Source organism: Pelobates fuscus, chromosome 5, assembly GCF_036172605.1.
Source record: "Pelobates fuscus isolate aPelFus1 chromosome 5, aPelFus1.pri, whole genome shotgun sequence".
Classification (NCBI taxonomy): domain Eukaryota; kingdom Metazoa; phylum Chordata; class Amphibia; order Anura; family Pelobatidae; genus Pelobates; species Pelobates fuscus.
In genome coordinates this window covers 35711758-35724109 of record NC_086321.1, presented here as the reverse complement: position 1 = coordinate 35724109, position 12352 = coordinate 35711758, and the positions used below count along the sequence as shown (strand labels likewise).

General features: G+C 42.0%; 1 protein-coding gene across 2 annotated transcripts in view; it reads right to left on the bottom strand.

Annotated features, from left to right (window-relative positions):
• EDIL3 (EGF like repeats and discoidin domains 3) overlaps positions 1-12352 on the bottom strand; it is a 605475-nt gene that overhangs the window by 404051 nt on the left and 189072 nt on the right. For both annotated transcript variants that reach the window (XM_063453707.1, XM_063453708.1), the window contains one exon: positions 9514-9540. In XM_063453707.1, the coding sequence (XP_063309777.1) occupies positions 9514-9540 (27 nt within the window). The remainder of the gene's footprint in view (positions 1-9513; positions 9541-12352) is intronic.

Below are 12352 nucleotides of genomic sequence, written 5' to 3'. Positions count from 1 at the left end.
ACCTTTGATCTTGTAATTTATCATGATTATTATTATGGCACTATATAAATGTTGCGTATAATAATAACCTGTCAATGGCACTTTTTTTTTATAAATATCTAATATATTTATAAAAAAAAATGGTGGCCACTTTCTCGTACTGGGTAGAATTCCTCTTTGCCCTTAGAAAACAACCCAAATTTATTATGTAAATAATACAACAAGGTGCTAAAAACATTCTGGTTTGTGCTAACATAATAGCACCCCACAGTTACTGAAAATTTATTGACTGCACATTTATGCTGTAAATGTGTAAATCTTTTATACTACCATATAACAAAGCTGCACCATTGGGTTGAGATCTACTGACTGAAGGCCATTGGAGTACAAAATGCATTGTCCTGTTCATGGAGCCAGCTTTCATGTGTTCTTTGTGATAAAGTGTATTTTGTGTGGAAATAGTCACTTGGAGACTGTGGCCACTACCGCACATGGTCAGCAATAAAACTCATGTAGGTTGTAATATTCAAACAATTTGGTATTAAAGTGTCTGATGTGCTCAACAAAATATTGTCACAACAACTGTACACCTCAACACCAGCAGGACAGATTTCATGGATTCATATTGTTTATGGAAATTATTCAAATTCTGAACCAACCACCAGCAAACATTGATATGTCGATCTCAGCAATGTTTTCCCAATCCTTCTACCACACATTTTTTGCGCACCTTTTGTCACTTTAGCTGGAGTTTCCCGTTCTTAGCTGACATTAGAACAAGGTATGGTCTTTTCCTGCATTAGCTTATTCACATTAACATCTCAAGTAACAATGTATTCAGCACTCAGAAATATTCTCTTATATGGCACTCGTGGGTATTTCTTTATTGTAAAATTTGTACCAATCAGGACATTTTCTTTAAAAAGCAGAGAGCTTGATCCCATTTTTTCCCATTCTGGTGCGTAGTATTATTATTATTATTATTGCCATTTATATAGCGCCAACAGATTCCGTAGCGCTTTACAATATTTTGAGGGGGGGGATGTAACAATAAATAAGACAATTACAAGAAAACTTACAGGAATTATAGGTTGAAGAGGACCCTGCTCAAATGAGCTTACAGTCTATAGGAGGTGGGGTATTAGAAACATTAGGATAGGAAATATCAAGTAGGAGTGAAGCAGAGCTGGAGGAGAGAGCAAAGCACTATCCCATAGGAGAGCAAGAGACAGGTATGTAAGGGAGAGATTACTCTGGGAGGCCATACGCTTTCCTGAAGAGATAGGATTTAAGGCCCTTCTTAAATGATTGAAGACTAGGGGAGAGTCTGATGGCAGTAGGCAAGTTATTCCATAGGAGAGGAGCCGCCCGTGAGAGGTCCTGCAAGCGTGAGTTGGCCGTACGGGTGCGAGCAGCGGTCAGGAGGTGGTCGCGGGCAGAGCGGAGGGTACGAAGAGGGGCATACCTCTGGATCTGTGAAGAGATATAAGAGGGGCTGGAATTGTTCAGTGCTTTAAATGTATGGGTTAGCACTTTGAATTGACTCCTATAGGATACAGGGAGCCAATGTAAGGACTGGCAGAGGGGCAAGGTGTGAGAGGACCGACTGGATAGGAAAATCAGTCTAGCTGCAGCATTCATTACAGACTGTAGCGGGGCAGTACGGCTTTTGGGGAGACCAATCAGGAGAGGGTTACAGTAATCCATGCAGGAAATTACTAGAGCATGGACAAGCTCCTTGGTAGCATCTTGCGTAAGAAAGGGGCGGATGCGGGCTATGTTTTTGAGTTGGAACCTACAGGACTCGGCAACAAACTGGATGTGAGACTCAAAGGTGAGACCAGAGTCAAGTATGACACCAAGACAGCGCGCTTGTAGGGATGGACTCATGTGGATATCACTGACTTGAAGGGAGCGTGAGAGAGGAGGATCAGTATTAGGAGGAGGAAAGACAAGGAGTTCAGTTTTAGAGAGGTTAAGTTTGAGAAAGCGTGACGACATCCAGTCAGAGATGGAAGAGAGGCAAGCAGTGACACGTTGCAGGACGGCCGGGGAGAGGTCCGGTGAGGAGAGGTATATCTGAGTGTCATCAGCGTACAGGTGGTAGTTGAATCCAAAAGAGGCAATAAGTTTTCCAAGAGAGGCAGTATAAAGAGAAAATAGAAGAGGACCAAGGACAGAGCCTTGGGGAACTCCAACCGAGACAGGGCGAGGGAAGGAGGTATCCTTGGAAAAGGAGAAACTAAATGAGTGTTGGGAGAGATAGGAGGAAAACCAAGAGAGGACAGAGTCACAGAGACCGAATGATTGAAGAGTTTGAAGGAGGAGAGCATGATCAACTGTGTCAAAGGCAGCAGAGAGGTCAAGGAGAATTAATATGGAGTAGTGACCTTTGGATTTAGCGGAGATTAGGTCATTAGTCACTTTGATAAGAGCGGTCTCAGTAGAGTGGAGAGGGCGGAAGCCAGACTGAAGAGGGTCAAGGAGAGAGTTGGAATTAAGGAAGTGAGACACACGGGTAAAGTCTTTCCAAAAGCTTCGATGAGAAGGGAGCAGGGATATGGGACGATAGTTAGAGGGGGAGGACGGGTCAAGAGATGTTTTTTTCAGGATAGGTATTACAGTGGCATGTTTAAGGTCAGCAGGAACAGTGCCAGAAGAGAGAGATGTGTGTTAGGATAGGCACAAGACAAGGGGAGAGAGATCTGATGAGGTGAGATGGGACAGGATCAAGTGGGCAAGTGGTGGGGCGAGAGGAATGGAGAAGTGCAGCCACCTCTTGTTCAGTAGCTGGGGAGAAAGTCTGAAGGGTAGGGAAAGCATGATTTATGTGTGGTTGAGAAAGAGAACGGCAAGGAGGGGAGAATTGTTTCCTTAGCTGTTCAATCTTGTCAGTAAAGTAATATGCAAAGCTATCAGCTGTAAGGTTAGTTTGGGGGGTGGCCACAGCAGGGCGGAGAAGGGAATTAAAAGTGTCAAAGAGACGTCTGGGATTGCGGGAGAATGAACTAATGAGAGAGGAAAAGTAGGACTGTTTGGCGAGGGCAAGGGCTGCGCTGTACGAAAGCAACATGAATCTATAATGAAGATAGTCTGCCTGGGTGCGGGACTTCCTCCAGGAGCGTTCAGCACAGCGGGAGCAACTCTGCAGATAGCGTGTTGATTTATTATGCCAAGGTTGGGGTCGTGTTCTCCTCGTGGTGCATGTTTGGAGTGGGGCTGCAGTGTCCAAGGCAGATGTGAGGGTAGTGTTATATGTGGAGATGGCCAGTAGTACAAACAATAACCATGTTTATTTCCTTTATATGAGTTGCTGCTACTTAACTGGCTAATTATATGTTTGCATTAATGAGCAGGTGTACGGATACACCTAATAAAGTGTTAACTGAACATAATTTTGGGATCTCAAGTGTGTTTGATAAAATGATTCACTTAAACTGGATATTTTTACTTTTCATTCCCCTTTCTACTTTTCTCCCTTCCTCTTCACCCTGCTCCCTATTTTCTAAAAAGAATAGTTTTGTTTTACTATATTCTCACGATTGTATTCATCATTTTACAGGGCTCTACATCTGTTTATTATTATACCTTATTATTACTATACTTTATTTATATAGCACCAGCCCGTTCCATAACACAGACATGGGTTCAACTGACACAAGTAAAAAGACCAAGGTACAATGCACCAGCAAATGTAACAAACCCCTTGTATTTCGTATACTCCATTCATTCGCACACTCCCAAAATACTAGAGGCTTAAGAGATTATAACCCGTTCACATAGTAGGCTGGCTCGTACTCTCCCAAAATCCAAAGGTCGTGGGCAGGGCCGGTGCAAGGATTTTTGCCGCCCTAGGCAAAAGTAAAGTTTGCCGCCCCCCATCCCCCCCCCGATATGACATCACAATGCCCCATGTTAACTAACGCAAGTGCTGCAGTGCCACCGTGTTTACATTAAAAGGCCTGCAGGGACAGGCTATAGACACCAGAACCACTACATTAAGCTGCAGTGGTTCTGGGGACTAAAGTGTCCCTTTAATGTGAGGTAAATTAGAGATTAGTGCCACGAATAATATACTAGATTGCCTACTTACAATCAGATGAGGATGGTGATGGGCTCTATCTGCAGTCTGGCTCCACTGGTCTGGTGTAGAACAGGCTCTCTGGAGGCTGTTTGTGTTCTGGGAGAACAGGAAGAAGGCTCCATTTTTTTTAAGGCCCTTTGCACAGCTCAAGGTCTGGGCCCCAGGGTCCACCTTCATGTTCCACCAATTAGTTTGTTCACAGGAGTAGGGGATGTCCTGATATGTGTGTAAGGAATGCATTGTGTGAATCTGTGTTTGTATGTGTAAGGGCTGCAATGAGTGTTTCTGTGTATGTACGGGATGCAGTGTGTGCGTCTGTAAGGGGTGCATTGAGTGTGTGTAAGGAATGCATTGTGTGTTTCTGTGTGTGTAAGGGATGCATTGTGTGTAAGGGTTGAATTGCTTGTGTGTGTGTGTGTCTGTGTGTAATGCATTGTGTGTTTTTCTGTGTGCAAGGGGTGCATTGTGTGTGTGTGATGGATGTCAATCTCTCCCCCCTCCCTTGTCACTCTCTTCTCCCCCTCTCCCTCCCTCGTCACTCTCTTCTCAACCCCCCTTGTCCCTCTCTTCTCCCCCCCATGTCCCTCTCTTCTCCCCCCTCTTGTCCCTCTCTTCTCCCCCCTCCTCCCTTGTCACTCTCTTCTCCCCTGCGTTTCCCTCTCTTCTCCCCCTCCCTTGTCACTCTCGTCTCCCCCGTTGTCACTCTCTTCTCCCCTCCCCACTCTCATTCCCCCTCCTAATCCCGTCAATTCCCCTCCCTGTCAATTTATCCCCCCCTTTCAATTTATTCCCCCCACCCTGCCTGTCCATTTATTCCCCCACCCTGCCTGTCCATTTCCCCCCCTCCCTGTCCATTTATCCCCCCCCGTCCATTTATCCCCCCCCTCCCTGTCCATTTATTCCCTCCCCTCCCTGTCCATTTATTCCCTCCCCCTCCTGTCCATTTATTCCCTCCCCCTCCCTGTCCATTTATTTACCCCCTCCCTGTCCATTTATTTCCCCCCCTCCCTGTCCATTTATTTCCCCCCCCTGTCCATTTATCCCCCCCCGGTCCATTTATTCCCCCTTCCCTGTCTGTCCATTTATTCCCCCCCCCTGTCTGTCCATTTATTCCCCCCACCCTGCCTGTCCATTTATTCCCCCCACCCTGCCTGTCCATTTATTCCCCCCTCCCTGTCCTCCCCCCTCCCTGTCCATTTATCCCCCCCCTGTCCATTTATTTCCCCCCTCCCTGTCCATTTATTTCCCCCCTCCCTGTCCATTTATTTCCCCCCCTCCCTGTCCATTTATCCCCCCCTCCCTGTCCATTTATTTCTCCCCCCTCCCTGTCCATTTATTTCTCCCCCTCCCTGTCCATTTATTTCTCCCCCCCCTCCCTCTTCATTGATTTCTCCTCCTCCCCTCCCTGTCCATTTATTTCTCCCCCCCTTCATTGATTTCTCCTCCTCCCCTCCCTCTCCATTTATTTCTCCTCCCCCCCTCTCCATTTATTTCTCCCCCCCTCCCTCTTCATTGATTTCTCCTCCTCCCCTCCCTCTCCATGTATTTATCTCCCCCCCTCTCTATTTATTCCCCCCACCCTCCCCTACCTCTATAGTAGCGTGGCCGAGCTCTGTATCATGGTCCGCGGGTACAGGGAGCTTTTGTTTCCTGTACCCGGCGGACTAACAGGAAGTGAACACCAGTGTTCACTTCCTGTTAGTCCGTCCGAGTACAGGAGACAGATGCTCCCTGTACCGGCGGACTATACTTCGCTCGGTCACGCTACAGAGAGGGAGTGACAGGAGGGAGCGCTGAGCGCTTCCCTCCTGTCAGCCCCCTCCCTCTCCTCATGCTGTGCCCGGGCGGTGCGCCCTCATGGACGCACCAGCCCGGGCAAAGCTGCAGCCGCCTGAGGCTCTCTACAGAGCGCTCGGGCGGCTGCAGCATTAGGGGGGCCGGCGCTCCTGGCGGCGCCCCTTCCCAAGGGGCGCCCTAGGCGGCTGCCTAGTCCGCCTTACAGGTAGCGCCGGCCCTGGTCGTGGGAAGAATCAATCAGTTTGCCGTTTGCATTCCCAAACATGAGTCGAGACTTGATGAAGGGTACAACTGTAATGTTTAATTATGGCCAGATGGCACACTTATATACACAGACCCTTTCGCATGGGGTCTCAAGCAAAGACATAGTAAAACATGCCCAAAACACACCCAGGAGTCTCTGTGTCTGGGAAAACGTTGTGTACTTTGCTTAAACTATTTATCTCCCAGGCACTAGAGGTACAAAATATAACACATAAAATACATATGACATATATAGGAACCTCCACAAATATAATAACCCCGGTTAGCCTGGATCTGAGTGCCCAACATATCCAAATAATGCTAAGATCTTACGAACACAGCCAAATCGCCACCAGGGTAAAGTTTTGACCGACCGCACATGTGCCATTGGCCCAAATCAGTACCAGAGAATCAGTGGTAACGGCCGGTCACCTTCTGGAGTTCCTAAACTAAACAAAAGTCGAACGGTTCCCCTGGCTCATAGGTAGTGATTGTTAGCCTTGTTCGTGTGAACAATCCTATCGAACAGGCTTGTTGTGGAAAGAAGCAGGTGTTCGTACCAAATCACCGGTGTTCGCGGGATCAAGTGTCCGCTTTAGAGTTCCAGACACTCGATGACCAAGTACTGCTGCCTGCTTTTGGGAGACAAACAGAGAGAGCACTTAAGTTGATGGTTTCTTTGATGTTAAATGAGCCAGTGGGATGGTCGGTGTTCGGTAGATTATCCTACCGAACGCAGGAAAAAATAACTGAGACAAAGAAATACAGGGTTTTGTCACAATAGACAATACAACATTTGACAAACAAATCCAGAAGGAGTTGAGGTTTCTATTACCATGGGACCTTACAGTCTATATTCTTAAAACCAGTCTCTCTAGCAATTATTCCCTCAGTTTAGTAGGCACTAAACCAAACATTGAGTATGTTTGCTTGAAATTCTTCCTAACTACCTCCTAACCATCTAGCAGTCAAACCAGTATCATGTCCATCAATACCTTCAATTTCTTGTGTCAGTTTACACATTCAAATTGTAAGCTTGTGATCTATATTGCTATGCATTTTGCATAAAAGCACTCTAAATACCAGATTTTTGTTCATAGCCAGCAACAGTCAGTGTTCTTTCATTGGAATGGTGAGGAAGAATATGTTGCTAAAACGAAATTATAATAAGAAAAAATAGTTTCCTATTCTTCAACTTTGTCTAGGCAGATATGTCCAGAAATGTAAAAACAAAATGTAAGAAGAAGGTGTACTTAGGTGAGTGTTCAAAAATGTGCTCGTTCATTAGATGTATATAGTCTGTACCTAATAAAACTGATATAGCTAAAATGAGACGAAGCATGCAAAATATTGTATTTTGATAATAAGTTGAATAAAACCAATCTATCTAAATTAACAGATCAACTTTAAAGCAAATTATAATAATTCAATATGCCTTTATTAGCACATACTGTATTTTTCTGTGCTTAATCTTATAAGTAATTAATTTAACTTATATGCGTTTGTTGTTGTTTTTTTTGTTTGTTTGTTTACTTTACGCAGAAATGTTGCATAAGGAAATTAGCCGTGCTAAGCAGAACTAGATCTGTATGCAGAAGCAATTCTCTGATCAGGCAAAAAATGATGACTGATATGTGTGTGGATTTTCCACAATGTTATTTAGATGCATTCAAATTTGCTGTGCCTGCATTATATAGTAAAGACTCAAAATGTTTTAAAAACCAGGCCAATCGACTTAAAGGTGCAGTCTAAGCACCATAACTATTACAGCCCAGTGTAGTGGTTATTGTTCCAAAGGCCCCTGTTTCAAACAGTTTAACATTTACCTGGGTATTTCAGGTTTCTGCAGCCCTGCCAGTTCTTAGAATATTAGTAAAGTGGAATTTTGATTTCAATATCAATTTTGTTTCTAATGGGACATCATTATTTTGCTAAAAATGGATTACATTTTTTTTGTAGACGCTATAAACAAACAAAAATTAATAAAAATCACTGTTTAGTAGATATACCCCAAAAGACAACATGCATGCTCTTAATTATGCATTTTTTTCATTGCAGGTATATCTAAAAAAAACTATTGCAAAACCAGCATTTCTCTTGTCTGCAGATTCTGCAAACCCTCCCCTTTTAACCCCACCAACACTTTCTGTGGCTGTCATATGACAGACTTCTCAGTGCAGCTCAATGAGAAGCCCTTGCAAGGCAGTGCTTTGGGTAATTATCCACCTCTTGAGTTTAGCTCCACTGAGCTAACCAAACGAGGAAGTAATAGGACCAGTTGTCTGCTTGTAACCAGGTTAATTTATAAAACTTTAATTTTCTATTGAAATCTGCACTTTTTGCAAGATGAAAAAAGAGGACACACTATTTAGACATAAAGCCAGCTAAAGTGCTTTAGTTGTCTGAGTTGTCCCTTCAAGTTGCTTTAAAATTGGAAATCATGGCGCGGGGCCTGGCACCCAAGATGGCCAGACAAACACTACTAAGCCAGGGACCATCTTTAATATAAGCTGCAATATACTCAGCCTGTTCCAGGGTGTCCCGACTACTGTGATCCACCTTGCGGCCTACTGAGGCAGTCCGGCAGTTGGGAAAGATGGACGATCTCCCGGCTCTGGGCTCAAGCCTGAAAGCGGAGTCCTGGCAGCCTCTTTACCCCCGCCCCCCCTTGAACTGGTTGGGGATATCCTGGTCCCCACTGTTATTTAGATGCATTCACCTACACCTACATCCCCCCGTGGGGTACCTAAGATGATGTAACGGATACCCTATACTCCTGCTGAGTATATCTGCTGTAGTTCTCCTAAGACCCCAGTGAAGCAGTGATTATAGCTCCCAATTCCCAAAACATCAGCCTAGACTTGATGATGGGTAGAAACAAATGTGTTTAATCATGGCTAAATGGTCCAGTAAAACACTGGTGCTGGGTAGAGAAACCGACTATCTCCACTCCCAAGGATGCTTGCTGCTAAACTGCTTTTCGTAGGTTCTGGTATTCCTGCTCCAGTTCCTATTCTATAGCGACCAGACGGGTGATTATTAGGGAGCTCCAGTGTTTCCATACTGTATTCCCGGATCGCAAATACCGAGAATACTCCGTGCTGCCGGTAAAATATTTTCTAAATAAAATAAATAATTTATAAATAAAATATATTTTAAAAAATTGTGCCGATTCAGCAAATGCCATGCCATATATCTTGTATGTTACGTTAAATATCTACTTTTGCTGGTGGGGCACTTTAAGCCTTTTTGTATTCCCTTGCACATCAAAAATTAAGTTTTTTTTAAAAATAAATAAAATGGAAATTATTAAGTTTTTATGATTTCAAAGTGACTTTAATTAGTTAATTTTTCAAGTAAGAAAAAAAAAATCAAACACGTGTGTTATATTATAATAACATATGCCTTACCTGCTGTTGTGGAGTCTTCGATTTGTACTGCAGAAATAGAAGAAATGAGAGTCAGAAATGTGATAAAAGAACATAATATGAATAAAAAAAAAAACACTTATTATATTGCATAGAAATTAATACAAAGCATGATATTTGTGGGAACTAACATAGATAGAAATAATAATAAAAAAATAATAAGTAAATACATGCTACATCCCACCAGTTTTGACAGAAGATATTAACACTTAAAATATATTTGATAATTTATATTTTCTACCTTACTCAGTTAAACTTAGACACCCTGCAAAATATATGTGCAGAAAGACAGGCTGCCCAACGCACCATTTGGGTAAAAATTGGCCACAACCGCTTTACATGGCTCTGCTACGTGACAGTCATGTAAGGCCTTTATGGATTGGCGTAGAGAGATTGGATTATTTATGTGAAGTTTTAAAATTGTTACAAATGTCCTCCCTCTTGAACTCCAGTCAACATGGCTGCAGCACCCTTTTCTACCCGCCCACCCTAGTTGTACACTCTTATTTCCCTTCTTTTCTGTTTTATTTCCCTTCTTCACCTTATTTTTTGTTTGTCTGCTTGTTGTTTCAGCTATTGTTATGGCTTGCATTTGGGGGAGTTTGCCATGGTCAATGTCTAAAGAAGCAGTGGATTGAGAGCTGAACAGTGGAAGCTTATGAGAACCAAATGCTAGGACTGTTATACCTGCCTGTTGCCAGTGGCCCAGAGCTGGCAGTTTTGGATAACAATATTTTGTAAATGAAGATGTGGCAAAGCACTAGGGTGTGGCTTGTAGACTGGATTGTGAACATCTACTGAAGTGAATATATTTCTTTATCAAGGCATCTCTGAAAATGTGAGTTCCTGCCATCCTGGTGGCATCCATCTGCACAAAAATGTTTTGAGATATTGTATTAATGCCTTATAACAGATGAGAGCAAGGAGGACTCTGAATAAAGTAATAAAAAAAAAAAAAAAGTACTAAACAAGTACTGCGCCGAAACTCTCACTACTCTTGGGTGACAGCAACGATCATAGTAAACATCAGCCCCAATACATACAGTAAAAAACAAAGAAAAAAGTTGCCTGAGTTCTTCCCAACCTGCCACGTCAAGGCAAACCTCTTAGGTGGGTCCTACACTGACCCCTCTCTGTCTCATTAGAGATATCTTTTCCAGAAGCTCAAGGAAGCAAGATAAATATTCAGTGTAGGACCCACTTAAGAGGTTTGTCTTGATGTGGCAGGTGGGCATCCGCTCTCATGGTCATTTGGGTAACTAAATAACCTCCATTTGTTTAAATATGCATAGAGATTTGGAAAGAGCACAGGTAACTTTTTTTTCTCTGAATACATTAAGTCTTACAAATATTATTTGAAGAGGACTACTGATGTCCATAAAGTACCTTATAGCACACATGGATGTTGCAACGTTATCTACCATAGGCAAGCATTATTTTTCCATGCTCATGACACTTTTATGAAGCTGTACTGTGTTTGCCAAAATTGGTATATTTTCTTCTATACTATAGTTTCACTACTTGTATAAAATAAAAAAAAATAAAGGGGATACCATATATACCCAATATTTCTAAAAACAAATTAACAAATAAATGAAAATATAGTTTTCTAAAATTATTAAAAAATTATATATATTTTTTGATAATCCCTGAACAAAAAAATAAAAGTTGTTATCCCACATTTATGTGCAACCTACGTATCAAATTATTGTTATGCTTGTATGTTTAAAACATACAAGTGCTTTGCAGTCAGTGGAAGAAGACAAGAAACTTTTCATTAACACGGTTGACTGCACAATGTAAATATGCCTTTGTAATTGTACCCCATGCCATAAAACAATAAAGGAAAAGCATAAGAATGCTGAGTTGAACACTGTACAATCTGAAAAGTATATTGATTTAACTTGCTGAAACTCAAGAAAGCGTGATGGAACATGAATGGTTAAATATAAGGAAAAATGTGAGACAGTCCATAAATGCATGGTATACTTATAATAAATAGCCAACATTTCAAATTGAGTTTTTAGATCCAATTACCTTTTATCATTACATAAGGAATGATTTCCTGGAAGGTTTATCAAAAGACAATTTGAAGGCCTTAAAGGACACTCCACTTCTCAAATACAAAATAAATACAACCACTGTTTAGTAGACATACCCTACATGAAAACTTGCATGCATTTAATTATGCATATTTTTTTCATTGGGGTTATATCTAAAAACAGCTTGCAAAAACTGCAGTTATCTTGTCTGCTGCCTTCGCAAGACCTCCTCTTCTAACTCCACCCAAACTTTCTGTGGCTGTCCAATCACAGACTTCCCAATGCAGGTTAATAAGAAGTCTTTGCAAGGCAGGTGCTCTGAGCAGTTGCTGGCTCTTACATTCAGTGCAAATAATCTAACTAAACCAGGAAGTAACAGGGCCTGTTGTCTGGTTGAAAAGCAAGGGGGTGTAACCAGTATAATTTAACAAAGTATCAATTTCTATTGAAATCTGCACCATTTCTAAAACGAAAAAGAGGAAACACTCTTCACACTTAAAACTTTTTAGCAAGGTAAAGTGGTTTAGGGTTTTGGAGTCTGCCTTTAAAATTAAGTTTTTGAACTAAACACAAATGGAAGCATATGTATTTTTCATTTATAGAAACAATATTGTCTTTTCTGTAAAATAGGATGGCACCAAATGTAATGTGATATATTCTGTACAAATATTCAGACTAATCATTATTAATAACATTACTAACATCATTATGTATGTGTGAAATCTCCCAAAAGAAAGTTTCTTGTGTGCATTAAAAAAAAAACTACAATAATACATATA